General features: G+C 35.7%; 1 protein-coding gene across 26 annotated transcripts in view; it reads right to left on the bottom strand.

Annotated features, from left to right (window-relative positions):
* LOC134149675 (potassium voltage-gated channel subfamily KQT member 1-like) overlaps positions 1-16,018 on the bottom strand; it is a 263,379-nt gene extending 247,361 nt beyond the window's left edge. For 24 of the 26 annotated variants that reach the window (XM_062592949.1, XM_062592924.1, XM_062592916.1 and 21 more), the window contains exon 1: positions 15,938-16,013. In XM_062592949.1, the coding sequence (XP_062448933.1) occupies positions 15,938-16,007 (70 nt within the window). In that variant the 5' untranslated portion in view covers positions 16,008-16,013. Of the gene's footprint in view, positions 1-6,422; positions 6,570-7,572; positions 7,691-15,937 lie in introns of all 26 variants that reach the window. The other 2 variants (XM_062592906.1, XM_062592912.1) reach the window with 2 other exon arrangements.
* Positions 16,019-19,742: the final 3,724 nt, after the last annotated feature.

The raw sequence follows: 19,742 nt of genomic DNA on the forward strand, positions 1-19,742 counted from the left end.
TAGAAATTTTACTAAAATATAAGTTTTATTGTGCCAAAAAAAATAAACAAACATATGCATTGAATTATAGAACCGATTTACATGCCTGAGGAAGAGTTGATCGTATAAGTGGAAACAGTACATAATACCAGGAGAATCTGCAAACAAGCCCATTTTATAGGATAACTTCTGTATGAATTTAAATTTCTGTATGAATTTAATTTTTTCAAATTAAAAAAGGGTGAATAAAGTATTATCTTCTGTTCCAAGACAGTACAATACAAAGTAAACAGTTTGAAACATTTCTAAGACTTTTGGATACTTATTTGAGTAGGATACACCTGGCCTTCTCCTACTGACATCGGTACACATACAAATAAGCAGTTATGGCATAGCAGAGCCCATTGGAAGAGAAAAGGAAAAAACTACTCAAGAGCTTTTAAAATGTCATTGATCTGAGGCACTCTGGTTGAGAGTGCACTCTGGAAACACTTTTAAAAGGGAGTTCATTTTCAGAACACTAATGTAATTTTTGGAATAAAATAATTACATATTTTATATATACATGAGTGTACGAAAACATTTGTAAAACATGCACAAATAACATTAGTTTGATGCAGCTGACTATTTTTAGTGCACTAATAAACAGTGAAAGTTCATGCAGTAAAGAGATATCTGGAAGAGTTTCAAACTCAAATTAAACAGTTTGATCATTTCAGGCAAGAGAATGGATATCTGCAAAATCAGAAGTATGGAAAAAGGTTTTTTATGAAAGGTAGCATTTTTATGTTTTTGTGCAGTTCTGAATAAAATGGATACTGCAGTACAGTGCACTAGTGCTGGGACCAAGAGGCATTATAAAAACAGTAGAACATAACAGAAAATAAATTGTACCTGACTTTTGAATATGTTGTGTATTAGACAGTGTACTCACGAGATGCAATGTTTCACTTCACATAAAGCATTCATTTTTGGGCAATATACTGAAAAAACGTATAGCATTTATAAAGACATAAATACATAAACAAAATTGATATCATATCGTACAGCAACTAGGAAGACAAGCTGGCGATCCTAGGTGAAGGTACTCTGTCACTATGTAAAACAATAAAATACAGACAATATTGACTTTACTCATCTGAGTTTCTGCAGAGTTTCTAAGATGAGAAAGCATAGCTGAAAGCAGAACTGAAAATGGGTGCAGGAAATACTTCTCATACAAATCACCTGTAGTAAACTCACACACACATACAGAAATCAATATTAATATGCAAAAATACCTAGTGAAACAGAGAAAATTAGTAGGTGGCATACTAGAAGAATGACTTAGAAGTATGAAAGTGGGTTTTACAGACATTCTTACGCTCTTAAGAACTCCTCACTCGTTGTTGCTCACAGTCTGCAAGTGCAATTCTCAGGAACTTGGACAAAAGGTGTGTTACAGCCTGCAGATGTCAGGTCCTTGTGACAAGACTGCAGTGTTTCACTGAGCATCAAATGAGACTTCAGTTTCAGCAACCACAGCTTTAGCCCTGCCATTACTTAATGCAGGGAACTGAACACCCTCGCCCTATTACACAAAACGTGCAACAAAGAGTCTATCAAGTCTTCAAAAGAACTATACCAAAGTGTTAGATAATGTTACAATTAGCTATCTCTAACCTAGACTATACAATGGGACTTTGATGATGCAAGAAAACTAAAACATGAGGCAACGGATTAAACATTTTTAACCTAGTAGCACTGTTAGGCTAAGAGATTGAATTTACTACCATTGGATACTAGAGCACCTGGTGCAGCACTCACATTCCTGAAAATGTATCACTGAGCATTCTCAGTGATATATGCTCCTAACAAGTCAAGAAAATAATACTCTGTAAAAAAAAAGCAATTTCATTCAGAAGAAAGATCATGTTAATTGCTAGGAAAAAAAAACACAACAAGAGACTCTATTAGCGACTAAATATGTGATCGAAAGATCAAGGCACTCTTTCTCAGCTTCAGCACCTTTAAAAGGAACAGACTGTCATATAAAGGGATCATCTACTGTTCCTTCAAAAGGAAAAGCCCCAAGATATCAGAAAAATAAAAATGGTAAGCTTTCAAAAGTAGCTACCATTTTCTTTTCATCTAATCTTTGTTCAAAATCAATCAATGTTTTAGTGAGAGAAAACTCTTCCATGATGGTCCAACTTCTTTAGTGCACTGTGCAAGATCAAGTTAGAGGATACTCTAGATCAGGGTGGTGCATATGTGAAACCTGGAGTAGTAGGGTGCAGGATAGTGAATTGTCCAAGCTCCTTTGCTTTATGGCTGACCAGCATGGGGAAATGTGTGAAATTCCTCAAGTCTTTGCAGCTGAACTTACATGGGAGCATGGCCAAAGACACTACAGGAGGAGAAACAGGAGGCAGTGATAGCTTCTTGGTGTCTGATCACCCTCAAGTTTCCCAGCAGTGCAAGAGCAATAGCTGCCCAAGAAACACTCTTTAAAATAGACCCTGGCCTGAAGAGGTGGTTGCCTGCTGAGGTAACCATGAACAACACTCTGCAGTACCTAACCTTTTAAGCTAACGTAGCCACTGTTCCTTCTGAGGTAGAACTATGTCCTGCTGAGCTATATTTTCTTATCTGTCAAGCAAAGAGAAAGTTCTCATCTCATGCCTTAGGTCATATCCAGTGACTCTAAGGCTAGATCTAACCTGAGGTTGCTGGTTGGATTCTGTGTACAATATAGATGCCAAGATTTCCTTGTTATTGCAACAGAGTAATTAGCTTAGGGTTGGAGGAGAAACATCTGTTCTCAAAATGTAATATTGGTGTCTAAAAAGACAAATCATATCTGATATCCAAGCTTATAGTCCATCCTCAAAAGACTGAATACTTATTTACATAAGAAACCCCAAAGAAGCCAGGTAAATACTTGAAATGCCCACAAGATAGTCAAACATTCTTAGACTTTTAAGGAGAAATGCGTTTTAAGATAGCATTGATGAAAGCAATTGCTATGCCCAGTTCTTTGAGACCCTTAACTTGCCATGTCATTTTGGTTTTGCTTGTGTTCCTACTCCAAAACTTAACTGGCTTTGATTGAAAGCCTGTGCCATCATGAGAGAATATGTAGATTAAGTAAATAAAAATAGAGAAAAATAGTTCACTTCTTAACCTGTGGATTCACTTCTTAACCTGTGGAATCTACTTTGCATTCAAATATATGTAATTTTCTTTGGATTAAGAATGAACTATGTGAAGCAATTTAGTCCTGCAGTTTCTGTATTGGCTAGCCACAGATATGGCATGCAAACATACTAGGTTCACATAAAACAACTGGATTGAATTAACCCTTTTGAAAATAGAAAGGTTGTGCTTTTAAGTTTTATTGTAGTGTGGGATTTTGAGAGAAGTTTTAGTGTTTTCTGCATGAGTTATACTTAAAAAAAAAATACTGTCTAGGACTTTATTGTTGCTTTTTCTAATGGATGACATCATCACTCCTCCCAAAATACTTAAGAAAACAAACAAATCAACCCACCCACTCAAACCTAGAAAAGCACGGGCACTTTTCTTCCTCCTAAATAGGGTCTTTTGTTTTCAGATTCTTTTCACCACAGTTCCTTAGTAAAATAGCACAAGAACCACCATGATTCAGCTAGCCCTCAAGCATCATCTAAGGAAAAGTCTTTTGTCTCTGAAGTCTGACACTCTTTAAATTAAGGTTTGCAAGGAAAAAAATGGTTATCCTAATAGTATATCTTTATTTGTAATAATGATACTAATAAATAATTTATAGTACTATTCTCATTGGTGACATGAAGAGGTAAAACACTGATACAAATAGTCTTTTGGTGAAATGCAAAATATTTCAGTGGACAGGGACTGAGGTAAATAGCATATGATTCATTGCAGAGGATATAACATGCAGCAGATCATTTAATAAATTCCTCCTCAAAATAAAATTTTATATTAGTGTCAGTGAATTTGCAGGTCCGTTAGGCACTGAAAGTAATATCAGTACAAATTTAAATGTCAATACAATGTCAGTACAAACATATAGAGCACAAAACCTTTATTCTTCAGTGAATATCATTAGTTTCTTCATCTTGCGTACCTGGTAAATATACACTGAAAACTATAATACCAAAATACACACATCACATAACAAAAGACATTGTCTGTTTAAATATATTCAGCAATGCCAATTAAAACATGAACTATAAAAGAAAATCATAAAATAAGCACATTGAATAAAGAGAAGCAGTCAAGGGCTTTTTTAAAACGATTGGTGAGAACATCAGAAACCCTCTTTGATTTCTTTGTGAGTCTATCAGTCATAGTAGTGCTCAAAAAGCAGCAATTCTTTCCAAGAGGACAGCTCCTCACCCATCTATCTACAAGACTTTCATAAATTTTGTTTTGTGTCTTTATAAAAGACAGAAACAAAACAAAATATACTGCTAAACATCATGACAGAACTTTTTCAAGATGTTTTCAGAAATGTTGCCCTTTGATTAAATGTCAGCCTTTTTGCTGGTACCAGACCCTTGCTGAACAGTAACATATAACTGTCATCATTTTATTTAAATAAACACCAAACAGCAGTGCTGTGTCTAACAGTATTGATGTTGATGGGAAAGAGGCGAGATATTAAAAAAAAAAAAAAAAAAAAAAAAAAAAAAGTTGTCTGACTAGAAATAACCTGCCACTGAAGCACTTGTTTTTCGCTGTTTTTTTGACAGTATTTGGCAGTACAGATAATAGGTGGGAAAGGCTCATACTGATCCCAGGCACTTAGATTCTGGATGTCAGAAATACTCACATTTTTGAAAAGCCCATACAAAACCATATTCTTTAAAAAGACTATCTGTTTAGAGATTTTTCCTATTTGCTTGATCAACTAAAAATATATTAAAACCCCACAAATACTCCTTCTTTGATCCATTAGTAGATATCTTTTTCCATTCATCTCTTAAAATGATAAAAGGAAGTGCAAGTGTTTAGTGGGTTTCAAATGATATTTAAGGATAATTAATTTAAATAACTAAACATCCACGCATACAGGCTTAGAAACAGAAAGGATATTGATTTTCTAGCTTTAGTCATGAGTCAACCTGCACACTGAGAAGAATTTGGGGGCAAGGAGAGGATGTTGATAATTCTTTGGATTGCCTTCCTTGGTGTGCTTTCCTTGGTAGTCACATGGTTACTGACAGAAATGGGATACTAAACCAGAGACACCACTATTTTGGACTTGTATGGCAAAAAAAACCACGTTCCTATTTAGCAGGAATAAGGAGAGAAAGCCTGAAGTGCATATTTTTAACTCAATTTTATATGTATATCTACCAAAAAAAACACAGTAAGGTTGCTAGTAGGTGAAGACAAGTACAGAATACAAAAAATATATATATTATATTTATATAGTGGGATACACCAATGAAAGAAACACTTTCCCATTTCCTAAAATATGTAAAGCAGAGGGAGAAGAAGTGAACATATATGTAGAAATGTAGAAGAAAGCAGACTAAGAGTACCTAAGTGAGTATATAAATTGTGTTATCTGTGATTTTGTTCTCTGAACTACACCATTAAAAAAGTCACGGAAAAGGCACTGAATGAAAAGAATATAAGGAGAAACAAGCAGCAGGCTTTCATGGTCAGCCTCAGCCTACTCATTTGGAAGGTGTTGATGGTACAACAACATTGAGAAACACTAGTTTAAACAATAAACTACTCAAAAAAAATAATGTTTCATTAGCACAGACAAAAGTGCTTATTTCTTTGCCCACCCGTCATTGCGTAGATTCCTTTTTTCTTTAAACAAAGCAGAATTGCATATTGTGTACACATGTCAGGAAGAGGTGGTATGATTACCAGATGTTTGGGCCCATCTTAGTAATCAGACACCCTGCAGACTGGAATAATAGGTAAAGACTCCCTTTTCCCACAATGACATACGCTTCCTTCGGAGATGACAGATCATTTCAGCTGCAATGAAAGAGATTCATCATTTTGTAATGACGAAGTAGAAAGGAATATGTTGCTCTCCCTGTTCTTTACTTTTGCATAAATGAAGGATAAAGTGGCATCAATTAATTATTAATTATAGAGATCTTTCTAGCAAAGCACAATAATTTATCATCCTGCCTGTAACAATAGTTCTTTCTGCATAAGACTTCTGAAATATCTGAGTACTTTACTTCATATTATATACAAAGATTTGAGAGATTAATTGCCCAGATGTTTCCTTGGGTTTTGTTCTCTCTTTCTCACATAATAAAAATCTTTCAGCACTTCCCCCCCCCCCCCAATAAACCCACAATCCATCTGCTATACTTTTCTGGAGATATAAAACAGTGCTACATGTATGTCACAGTCATCCTAAAAAGTAAATCTTGTGAATCAGGAATAAATAGGCTGAACTAGATAGATGGAGATTTTCTTACCCAGTAAGAGAGATGAGGAAGACCAAACAGAGCATTGGCTGACTGACATTTTGGAAAGTGGTGAGGGGAGCTGAGTTACAAGAGATTCTCAGAACTTTTCCGTGACTTTGCATTCCCTTGCAGTACTTTAAAACATATCTCACTGCACTGTAAAACACAACAGTAACCAATAAACTTTTGGCTTGGCACAAGTTGGTGCAAAATTCTTTCTTATTTATAGTGACACAAGCTCGATCTCTTTTTGTTACTATTACATACACATAATACTATTTAAAAACTTACCAAAAAAGCAGCTGAAAGCTAGATACTACTATCTCTGTAATCTGACACTAAGTTTAGGTGTCTCTGAAGGATGTCATAACATTAGCTTTTTAATAATGCTTAATAAACATGTAGCAACATCTATTATAAATGATAGGTACCATATGCAGAGTTGGGTGGGACCATTCTTTATAGTAGCTTACCATATGGTATTCCTGTGAATGTGACACTGATAAAAGCAGTCTATTGAGCCTGAATGACTTACTCTGCTGCTGTAGTATTAAATTACCTTCCTTCCTCTTCCCCATTAATTTGCACTAGGAGTAAAGTTGATTCACCTGTCTGTCTCCCATAGCAGCTTCCATGTTCTCCAGCTGCTTATACCACCATGATTTAACAGGCTGCCTTATATTATTCTATTTGTGTTTGATTTGCAGTGTAGGCAGAGGCTGGGGGGGGGAAGAAACATGGGTTTGTGTTTAGAGAATTCACTAGAAGGACTGGATCCTATGCCCTTCCCTCAGCTTCCACAACTGTGAGGAGGCTACAAGATTTTTACCTGCTACAAGATTTGTTCCTGGGTCAAAGCGGATAGTTATAATTCAACCACCATGGTATTTCTCCTTTTTGTTTTGTTTCTGTAGAGCATAGAGCACCTAATTACATTAAAGAGGCCTGAGATCATTGAAAATGGTCTCATTGAAAAACAAACAACCTCTCCATATATGATCTGACTGGAGGGCAGGTAGCTTACTCTCATTAAATTGGAGTTTATGTGTAAATATAGAGAAACATTCTGTTCCATGGATAGCACCTCTAATAAAGACTGTTTCTGTCATCTGCCCTCTAGGTTGGTCTGGATCTACATAGTTTCTTGCTGGCTACATACCTGGGTTAACTTGACTAGCTGATTCTTCTCTAACAGACTGGTTAATAGTCACTTCGGCTTTTCCTTCAGTAGAGGCCTCGCCTTAAATTTAAGGTTCCTTTTTTCATTAGTGGCTGATCTGTTCAAAAATGCACAAAAGCATTGCTGTACGTCTGTCAGTTTTGGTCAAAATTTACCATGAGTTTAAAGTTTTAAGGAGAAAATGTTAATAGACAAAAGACATTGATCTCACCTAAGACTTACTGCTTTAGGAAAGTAGACTGAAAATATTTATAGTAGTAGTGTCCCAGTATATATTCCCCAAGTATGTGTATTCTTTATGCCTTAATTTTCTCTTCTGCTTGCATAAAGTAAGTTACAGAAAATGATTCTGATATATATAAGCAAATAAAATAATTTTCTTGATAGTAGGCTTATTACTAGTTTTATCAAAAAACTTTTAAAAGACAAAATAAAATCTGATTAAACTATGAAAAAACACTTAAATCATAAAGAGATAAAAATGCTCAGGTATCTCATTCCATACCTTATTAGTAACAAAATGAACAAGGTGACCTCTAACAGCCATGTCACTGATGTTTCAATTATTTTTTTTCCTTCTCTCCTCTAATTCATATCATGTTTAGTTTTAGGCCCTAAACTTTTAAACCTTTAAGTAGTGTATAATTTTATCTACTCAAGAAGTTCTAATGAAAGCAATGAAGCCATTCACAGGAGCAAATCTATGTATATGGTTGGGTGTCTGCAAGATCAGGAGCTTAGATAATGACCATTTTATGGCAGCAACTTTGTGCTATTCATTTGGACTACTCAGCCACCACCACACTTTTGAACACTGAAGACGTTAATTTGAACTTATATTAAAAGATATGGGAAACTAGCATGTAGGGCACCTGGAAATTTTAGCTAAGACTTAAATATAAAATTTTTAGAAATATCACACCAGTCACACTGGTTATATGTCAGATCTCTTTTTCCTGCCTCTGCCTGTGTTGTTTGCATGGCTAGTAATTTGCAGGCTGAGACAGTCTAACTTCTTTGTGCACTATGTAAGATCAATCACTAAACAATACTGTAGCAAAAACAACTAGTATGTAGTAGTAGAATACTCTGCACATACAACATTCCCCTTTTGAACAAGGCCATAAAAAAAAAAATGAGTGTTTGATACACGTCACTGATTTTTCAGCATTCCTGTGGGTTTTAGCTTCAAGATAAAAGATAAATTCTCACATTTGTGCAGGTTTAATATAACAGTCTCTTGCTCGGTATGAGGTTTAATACAGCAGTCTTTTGCCCAGTATGAGAAAAAAAATTTCCATGTTTTTACTGTGCATTAAAATAAAGAATAGTAATTAGAACATTTCTTACAAATTCAATATTTTTAGAGCAAAGCATCTTAATAAAATACATAAACATTACAGAGAGTTATCCAATCCCACAGAAAGGCTGGTTGCTGAATCTAATGGCAAAAGTCCCATCGACCTCCATGTGAACAAGATATCACAAACAGCTTAGCAGAAGTACTGAAGCATGTGTGACTATTGCTTTATTAGAAAGCAAAAGAAAAGAGCAAACGGGAGGCAAAAACTGTGAAACGATTCCTACTCTCTTTTCAATATGAATATTAAACAAGCAGGTACACAGGTGAGAGAACAAAATACATAGCATCCAGAAGCAGATACTGAAGATGACTTGAGGCTGCAACCTCTAAGTGGCTGTCCCAGCGTTAAAGGACATTTGCAGTTGTGGTGGGCAAAGTCATATAACAAACAACATCAAAAATGCTGTAAATTACCTGATAAATATCTATATTAAGCCACAGTGGGAATTCTTGCCATTTAAATTCCCTCACACTGGAAATAAAGACCAGACATGCATGGGGAACAGAGAGGCCACTGATGAGGAAAAAAAAGGTGCTGAGCCATAGCTGTTTTAGCTGGAGCACTGACAGCAGAATTGTCCCTGGGAAGCTTGGCTGCTCTTTTTGCTATCTTTATTCAGGGCAAATTGGAACTGAGCATATTGTATATTCAGGATAACAGCTACATGATCCATGTTGCATGAATGATGCACTGCAGACACTGCCCTGATTTCTGTTTTCAGCAGAGGAAAAGCAACAATGAGAGAAATGCTACATGAGCAATCACAAATAGTGACTCCTCTAGAAGGAACAGTCGCTGTGCTTCTATTTGGTCTCATATTTCTGGGGACATAAGACATAACTAATCAGCCCTAGCTAAGAGTTCAGGTCTGCAGTCTTGCGCTCTATGAGACTTATTCGTTTCCCCAGTTTCTTTACATTGGCTCTTTCTGTGAAACCCCATTGCAGATACTGCTATGATCTGCTGAACAGCTGACTCTGCCACAAGGGATCATAAAAACGGCATTAAGCTGTGGCACTGCACTATGAATGGAAAGTATGATCCTCAGATACTCAATCACAGGTGGAACTGGCCCTACTAACTAGCCTACTTAACTCCATGTCAATCAGAGACCTAGGACAGGACAAATACTTCTTAAAGCAGCGAAATTTGAACAAGCTACAGTCTGAACACTGAACTGCTTGTGCTGTTATTCAGATGTAACACAGCACAGTGCCTGATGTAAAAAACCTATACACAATATGTACTAGGACAGCAATCAAAATATTTCTTTAGAGCAATAAAGACATAAAGTGCATCAGTTTCTCTAATTTTGTCTCTCCCTCAAGGAAATATTACAGTTTTTCTGTCCTGTTCAATATATTCAATGCTTCCTCGCAACCCATTGTGCTTCCTGCACATGTCAAGAATTTGTTCCTGCTTGAGAGTAATTGGCTTTGATCTTTCTCATTTGTGTATTTCAGAGAAACATAACAATTTTGCAAGAGGAGAGTACCCAAGGCTCTTGGACAACCAAACTAGCACCTAACTAAAGTTAATGAAAGAACTACCTACACACAGTCCTGGCCCAAACTGGACTATTGAAATCCAAATTCTGTACACAAGCCTTACAGCACTTTGAAACACCTGGAAGAAAAATAACCCTGGCATATTTCACCTACTCCTGCCTCCTGCCTGAAATTCCTTCCCTTTTGGCTGAGTTCGAACTAGAGGAAGAAAGATTAACTTGGACTACAATAATATCACCCTCAGCTTGATGTCTATAAGTGATTTCTACCTGCTCTTTTTAAAATGAAATTTGGTGAGATGTGGTCTGCTAAAGAGCAAGCATAAAGCATTTTTGACTAAATAAAAAAATAGGAAAGGAAGAGGAAGGGGAAGTGGGAGAAGAAGGAGGAGGGGAAGGGGAATGGGAAGGAATATGCAAGAAGTTTTAAACTGGGTCATAGCACAGATTCAACTCACCACATTGGTGTTAGTCTTAAATGGAGGGAAGAGGCAGGATGCACAGTCAAGAGGTAGGGGGAGACAGGTCTTCTCCTTTCAGGAACCACATGCTCTTAGCTTCTCTTAAATCACTTTGGATCCACACTCTCAGTGTATGTTTTCTAAAGCCTTTCCATTGATATCAATATAATATTACAGCTAGTCTTGATCACTAAAAACAATCTTGAATTGTTTTACATGGAGAGAAGAAAGGTTAGAGGGAAGGGAGTTATTCAAATATGGGTTTAAAAGAGACAAATCCAAAAAATGATCCTTACTGGGGATAATTCATCAGTCCTATAGTTTACACAGAAGACCCCCCCCCGGGTGGTGGAAAGGAATGAGAAGGAAGTGGAGAAGGAAGAAAAGGAATAGGAAATCAACATCTGCTCTAAAAAACTTCTGCTAGTTTTTTCTCAGATAATTTTGTTATGTTCTTTCTTTTTCTTCTTCCAATAACTGTAAGAATTTTGGCAAGCTTTTTGTTTTACTATGTGTTTGAATAATCTCTGACTCAGGGGATGGAACTGTAACACATCAGTCATATTCTCATTATACAGAAGCTTGAAAAGTATTTTTCAAAATTCCTTTTTGAGACCTAAAAAAGTTCAAAGCCTTTAAGCAAATTCTGGGCAGATTTAATAAAAATAAAGTGCAAGAATATTTAAATAATTTTATTTAAATTATTTTAATTAATTTTAATTTAAAATCAATTTAAATAATTTAAATAAATATAATTTGAATATTAAACCCTCAAAAAGTCTTGTTAGATTGCCTTGAAATAGGTTGAGGAATCCAGGGAAGAGAGACACACAATCAAATGACCGCAAACTACTGTGGGACTAAATTAATTATTCCCAACACTCATTGATTAGCGAGTACCATTCTGTCGGTTGTCCATATCCCTTTTATAAGGTTCAAAATGGAAAAACTTGGTTTATTTTGAAGAGTTTCATTAAGTGCATTCCAGAATACATATTTTCAGTGTTCCCCCTTTTTTTCCTTTCTTCTTATCATTTCCCACACAACACTGAACAAAATGAATGCTATCCAAGTTGGGATCTCCCTTGTCCCTCCCCCAGATATTCAGAACTTCCTCAACTCGTTTTCTTCCACAGCATTTCTGCTGCAGGCCTACTCCTCCACATGCCTAGGAAATGCTGAACAGAGGAATGCAAACCAATTTTAAGGAGCTGTTGGCAAGACAAATAAAACACAGTCAGATTTATCGGGCTCAAAAGTAGCAATTCAATTTCATGAAAGGAGGGATAGGAAGCGGTGTCTGCAACTCCCAGGCTCTTTGACAAAAAAGATCACCTCAATAGCTGTATCTCCATAATTATTGCTTAACTAGAATTCAAAAAGTAAACAGTCAACTTGCAATCAAACTCAGAGGGAACCTAGCAGCACATTCTGAATTTCAGCCTCTCTCTCATTATTCTATCTCAGGGAGAGGCATATGGATTTCATGGTTAAAGTATGTGGAGTAGCAAGGAGTAGGGTCAGTTTTATTTCTGCTTTCACTAAGTTCCAGTTATCTGTTTATGCTATCCCTTAGCTGCAGAATTTTATAGAAGTAGGAGGTAAAAAATGCACAGTAACATTATACCCGCACAGATCTACTCTGCTTTGAAAGCATAACAGCCTGGTGAATGTAGTAGTACATCACAGCATAAAATTTCAAAACTAATGGGGATTTATCATAAATGAAATAATTGCACAAATGCATATTTAAATTATAAAAAGATGCAAAATCATATATTAAAACAAATTTAAATTTTATTTACATAGTATAAATAAAATATTCAACAGAAGTCACAGCTATGTTTTAAATAAGCAGGAGTATCTCTTCAGATACACAGTAATTACTAGTAAAGAGTATCTCTGAATTTATTAGTGTTATGCAAGATGTTGTATTATTTCCATATGTTTTAAATCACATTTATTTAAAATAATCTATTGTTTAATAAACGTTTTCTCTGCAGGGAAGTTTTATCATTTTGATGTGTTAACTGCCCTTTTCACTCATCTGAGAGCCACAGCTCACTTGAAGAAACCAAATGCAGACAAAAAAAGGTAAGACAAGCAAAAGGTAGAACTAACCATACAATTGGAGAGTCCAAAGGAACAATGAACTGAATGCTTGAAAACTTGTTATCTTCTACACTTCTAGTCATGCCTAATGCAAGATTTCTCCTTACAGTATATCCCTAAAACTGTCTAGCCTAGTTCTAAGTTTTTTTAAAAGGTAGAAACAATTCCCTTTTTCTTAATAGACTGTAATATAAAAGGAAATACATCAAATGTTCTAGTTTTTCCTAATTAGATTAATACTAGACCCTACTTTCATTGCAAAATGGAGTTCTCCATTTTTGGTGCTCACACCCTTCTAAAATAAGTAGGCTTTGGTCTTTTACTCCCTTTTCTTATTGGAATCACCACAACCTAGCTGTTTTTGTTGCTTTTCTTTAAGCTCTCTGAAACAGGTCACCTAGGTGTGTTCATAAAGCAGTTTGATATTCTATATGCAATCACTCTACAAGATCTATGCTAAGGTATGTGGGCAGCCTCCATTCGGTTTTTATGGACAACTGTAATTTAGTGCAATATTTACAGCTTCAAAGTTTCTTCTAGAGCTACAACTTCTCAGTTTTCTTCTTATTATTGAATACCTGGATTTTGGATTATTTTATCTTAAGTAGCTTCTTACTGAAGAAAACACTTCAGTAAAACTTGTTTTTAAAACTTCATGAGCAACAATGTATTTATTGTGCATATTAGAATAGCATCCATTCTATACAACAAGAACAGTCATTGAGGTATGATCCCGAATTAAGTTTCTTTAAACCAATTACAAGAAGCATGGCTACAGAGTAGATTTTTTTCTCCATGATACAAGAATTTAAGATAGCTTTGGGTCTTTTGCTACCAGCTATCTGGGAAGAGATATTTACACAGAGTGTACAAAAAGCAGGGAGGAGGAGAACTTGAAAAAACACATGACTAATTTAAGGATCTAGTCTGCATAGATGTAGGACAGGAAGATAACTGTGACAACAGCCCTGAGAGAAATAAAATCTAAAGCCACTGAACTGTTCCTAAACCAGAGACAGTATCAATCTAAAGTTTTAGTAGTGTTTAGGAAGATGAGAAAACTCTGGCACTGATACGAGGTTCAGCATTAACAAGGGACCTGGGTTTTCTCAATGGCCATAGCAATAATACTTTTAAAAGAAATTTGTCATAAGACACCAGAAAAGTCCACCATCAATAACCTGGGCTGTAGAAGCCTCTTACTAAGAAGAAACTCTTACAGGCTCGATTCTGGAATGCATGGTTTAGAGAGACAAGACTTTTGCCTACTGATCTCAGAGGTTTGGTCAGTTGAAGACTAGATCCCTGTGCCTGCAGCCAGTTTGGCTTGTCATTGCTTATTCCCTAATAAACTTGTGGACTTGAAACTGCTCTGGTTTTTTTGTTTGTTTGTTTTGTTTTTTCTGTTTGTTTGTTTTTTCACATCATCTTCTGCTCAAGTAGTGGAAAGGTGCACAAGATGCAAGGGGAGTAGAAGCTTGAAAAATACCAGAAAGCCCTCATGCTTCTGTGGAACAGTCCTTATGGGATAACAGCAAAGGACTGTTATGCTGGTTAGTGAGTCATGTTAGATAGCCATATTTCTCCTCTACATGCATACATGCTGCAAATAGTTGCTTTCCACTTCATCTCCAAGAACATCTGTGAAAAATTCACAATTACAAGCCTGAAACTAAGCTTTCTGTTGGTAGCATGTAACAATCAACCTCTTTCTAAATAATATTCAAGGACTGAAAGAAATCAAATTAAATGTACTTTTAAGTACATTTATCACCTAAATATGCCATAAGCTAAAAGAGGCACATTATCAGAAAAGATCAAACTCGTAATTTCAGAGAAAAACATTGAAGCTCCCTTGAATTAGAATTTATTACTTAAAATATCTTTTCAAAATGATTTGTTCTCTCCAAATGTTACAATCTTTACTATGAAAAAAGATACTTGTTTTTCTGTTACACCCCTTGTATGGAATGGAAGCTGCATTTCTGACCTGTTTTGCTTAAAATGCCAACTGTATTCCACCCTATTCAAACTTGATCCCCAAACCATAGGAGTTTCAAACTTTGTTTAGCATGATATGTAAGAGTATGACACATGGTTTTGCAAACTTCTCTGTATTCAGATGATCTATGGATATTGGATACCTTTTTACAAGCTTCTAAAGACATTGATGACACCGTCATATATCACTATAATCCTGCACAGCTCTTATTCCTCAACAAATATATTTTTATTTCTGAGAGGAAGGAAAACTACTATCTAGGTCAGACTTGGCTCAAAGTGATTAGCGAACAGAAAATAAGTTGGCAACCTCTGTCTAAAACAGCTTCAGCAGTAAGAATTCAGAGAATAAAAATACATGCCCTGAAACAGAGCCAGGTCAGGCTAGACCTAAGCTGGCATGAAAATATGAGAAAGAAGTTGTACAATGTCTAAAAGTGCTTTAAGAATAAAATCCAAAAATGACCAGTCAGATAAAAAGCAAATGTTTCCACTGACAACAGTGTGAAATTACACTGTATTAATGAGCAATGAAAATTATGTTGGATACATAGCATGTTTTTTTTTTAAAAAAAAGTTCTTCCTCAGGACTGTGTTAAAGCAAGATTTAATTTCAGAATTAAAGAACACTAACAGCAGACTGCTTCTAGTATGTGGTGTGCACATTAAGTTACAATATTACAATTCCTAACTTACCTAATGTCTTCAATGTACTTATGTCTTAGTTATATCAGCAGGGTATTCCCTGCCTTACTAATGACACTCTTTAAGGAATCATGGCACAGATTTCTTTAGTAATAAGCACTGCACTTTGTCAATGATTTCATTTTCAAAAGATCTTAACTTTCTAACGATCTGCTTGTTGTTACAGAGTATAAAAATTAAATTAACAACTCTACCTTGTATAAATTCTTCTATCTTCTTGGAAAAAGTGCTGATCCAAACTTTTGCACCATTCATGTGTCCCATATTTGGCTTCAACACTCTGTGGTTTGCATATTTGGACTTGTGATATTTTTAACTGCACTTTTCTTTATCAAGGTCAAGCTAAAGTGTAAGCTATTTTCTTGGGTCAGCTGGGTACTTTGACCAACAAATCTCCCTTCTTCTTGTACCAGTGAGATAGCTGTCAGTTAGAGGTTTGGTATGCTTAGAACTCTGCTTGACTGCCCAACATCCCAGGAAAATAAAAGCTGTAAAGACAGGGCCATAAATCATAGGAAGAAAGAAAACATTTGTATTATACTGAGAGCCCAGTAACACCACTGAACTTCAGAATCTGGCAGTCTTTATGTTATAATAGAATTTTTGGAGGCCATAAACATTCACATTGGACTGAAACTTGGCATAAAGTGATGTCATTTGACTGATACGCATTTAGCCCTAAACTCTACTTCTCATTCAAAGGCAGTGATGGTGCACAGCACTCCTTATTTACAACATATTTGTGAGGTTTGTGCCACTGTTACAGCAAACTCTAGTGGCTACTTAAAAGCAGAACTCTGGAGAAAGGAGTTCTTGCATTCACATAAGGAAAATTATTGCCATTTTGTAATACCTTTTTTCACCTTCACAGAAAAAAAGGAGACTGACACCAAAAACTACCCACACAGCTCCTCTTTCAAGAAAGACTTGCAGATAACAGTGCACACTAAAGAAACTTCTGAGAACGTCCAGTTAAGTTTTACAAAATGCCGTAACAGCAAGTGTAGCTGAGAGCTACACTGTAAGGCTGTTACTGAATTTCAAGATACAGGTGCCTCTCTAATGCACAGTGCAGCATATGCAGATTTATGTACCTACGTTAGACTTTTTTATAAGCTAAGACATGCTTTTTTTGCAAGTTGCTTGGCAGGATGCTGTTTCTACTACAGTCATTCAATATGCTATCTTGGCACAGGAATACAGACTACTTGATTTTGCAAACTGATCACAAAGTACATGACTTGTCTGGCTTTTAACCTATATGACTTTTTCCAAAGTGATCTTGCCTCTATTATTTCTGACTATGAAGAAGATTTCTGTATCTCGGTGAACCAATGTTTAAAATAAAAGTGACTTCAGGGATAACTGTTCCCTATGCCTCTGATAGATAGGATTTATTCCAAAATTTAAAATGATAGATGATTACTTTTTCCTATTTTGTTCTACCAACAGGCTGATTTGGCCACTTCAGTCTGGAAATTTCTAAAAAATTGAAGAGTGGGAAGCTTGATAGGTTTTTTTGGTTTTTGTTTCTATTTTTTTTTTAAGTTTGCGATCCAGAAACAGAGACTTTTTTTTCCTTCCTTCCTGTTCATTCATCTGTCTACTAGATATAGCAAAAGTTTGAAGTCAAAGACAACCTTGGCCAAAGGCTATATGAAAGTCTCAACCTAGGTGGCATGAGATCTTCACAAGTCTGCAAAACTTGATATGCCTGGACCTGTCTATGTTCAATGTATCATCATCAAGACCAAGACAATTCAAGACATTCAAGACAATCAATCCTTTGTGCTGGGATTCAGAGAAAAATAAAATTTGTTGATTATGTTGCTTTTTCCCAAGAGGTCCAAGGCTTCCAGATACTTTCTGCTAGACAGAGCACTAGTGAGCTTCACTTCACCAGCTTGAAGCATTGCTATGGTATTACCTTAATGGACTTTAAACTGACTGAGGCTTCTGCTGCTCTGTGTCAATGAGCAAAAACCACATCCAATATGTCAAATGCACCATGTTTTTCTCTTGTAGGAAGCGAATGCTGGACCATGGGCTATATTGTCTGATTTCTGAAAGTGGAATCAGACACTAGCTTTTCTCAGTATACCTACATCCAGCATTTTGGCACAGGGAAAACAAGCCATTTCACATGAGCAAATGAATTATTTAGGTCATCCCATGGTGAGGTGGGGCTTAGGATTTTATTGTACCATTGTTTGCCATTACACTGATGCCTAAAAATGTTCACTATCTAATGAAGTGTACAGTGGAAAAGAGCTACAGCTGAAAAAGAAATAAGTATAGTATCCTGCTTGTTTCAGTGCATCCTAGTTACCTATGGAAAAGAATTTGGTGGTCTTAGGAGGTGGAAGAAGCAAGTTAGATATCAGCCTCCATGTTGAGATGTGGAAATACTGAACAAAATGAAGAAAGCTCCTAAAATGCACAGATAGGTCTTGGCTCTGGATGTTTGGAGCAGAAGGATGTTGCCTAGAAAGCAGAGAGAAACCTGGTTATGCTAAAACAAACTTTGCTTTGGTGATAATATTAAAGTTTCCCAGGATGTCAGACCAACGTGCTATAAGCAACTCAGGATTAAGTGAGAACTAATTCCAACATTAAAAAGTCTAAAATTGAGTGATGACCTCAATAAAATGCTTTAGAGAAGAAAATCACCACAGTGTAATGTAAATCAGAAAGTGACAAGTGAAAAATTATCCATAGCTGGATGAAAAAATCATTTTCTACATTTTCTTGGTATAAGTAACAGAAGACATCAATTCATATCAATCTTCGGAAATTAACGTAGCGATAGTCACAGATGTATTAACTAAGCTTGAATACGCTTTTTTACACTGTATAAAAATGGATTCAGTCTGATTCAGTAACTACGTATCATACATTTTCAGCCTTTCATAGATTTACCTATCTTGAAACTTTGCTTTCAAAGACCAGATATCAATTCATACCATGGTAGTATAAATTTTGGAGGCTTGTTCAGAAAATGATAATAAACTATGTGCTTCCTAGACCTGTCCACATGTCCAGAGTTTGGAAATGTCACAATAAAAGATTTTCTTATGAAGCCCTGAGCCACACTTATTAAGTATCAGAGCAGAAATAACTGCAGGAGGGGTGAGATGGGACAAGGTAAAAAGTGATAATAAATGAAAAGGGATTTTTCTCAGTTTTAAAAGTTTTGATTCAGGTTCTGACTGAGAAAAGGAAATCTTTTAAAACAGTTCTATCTGTCAGTTAAGACAACCTACGAAATAGTATAGTTATATAAAAGTATTAAGAGAAGAATATCTTTCTCTCAATATAGCATACCATAGTTTATGTGTTAGAATCTTACCACTTTGCAGTGGGCGAAAACTAAAGATTTCAAACTTCACTTTTCATTGCTTTGCAACAGTACACATGTATTCTTGACATTTGAAAATTAGTAATGTTAACAGTTTGACCAGAGAGTGGCTTACTTGTTAATGTTGGTGTTCAGGATTATAACTTTATAAACAGCTAAGTCCTGTTACTGGCAGATGTATCCTTCAGATCACTACACCATACCTATGTCTGCTAACATAGTTGAACACTTTTTAGATATGGAATATTATTTAACTGGATTAAAAGAAACAAAGTTTTCCTTTAGGAACAAAAATTCTCTTTTATAAACTAACAATGTAGAACACCATTCGTTACATACACATTGAAATCTCAGCATAGATTTCATATCACCATCCATGATACATGTTACTTCATCATAGCCACAGATAATCCTCACACTCTATCACATCTTAAATTCACTTTAAAATGAATGCATTTCATATGAGTTTGCTATGTCATATTGAGATTCAGATCATAGTTCAGACTGAGTGAAATACATTTTCCCCCTATTTATTAAGAGTTATGAAACCAGACAAGGAACAAATAGCAATATATGGAATAGCTTGCCCAGAATAGTGCATGATTTACAAATAACTGTGATCTGTAAAAGAAGTAACAAGA

This window comes from Rhea pennata, chromosome 1, assembly GCF_028389875.1.
Source record: "Rhea pennata isolate bPtePen1 chromosome 1, bPtePen1.pri, whole genome shotgun sequence".
In the NCBI taxonomy this organism is placed as follows: Eukaryota; Metazoa; Chordata; class Aves; order Rheiformes; family Rheidae; genus Rhea; species Rhea pennata.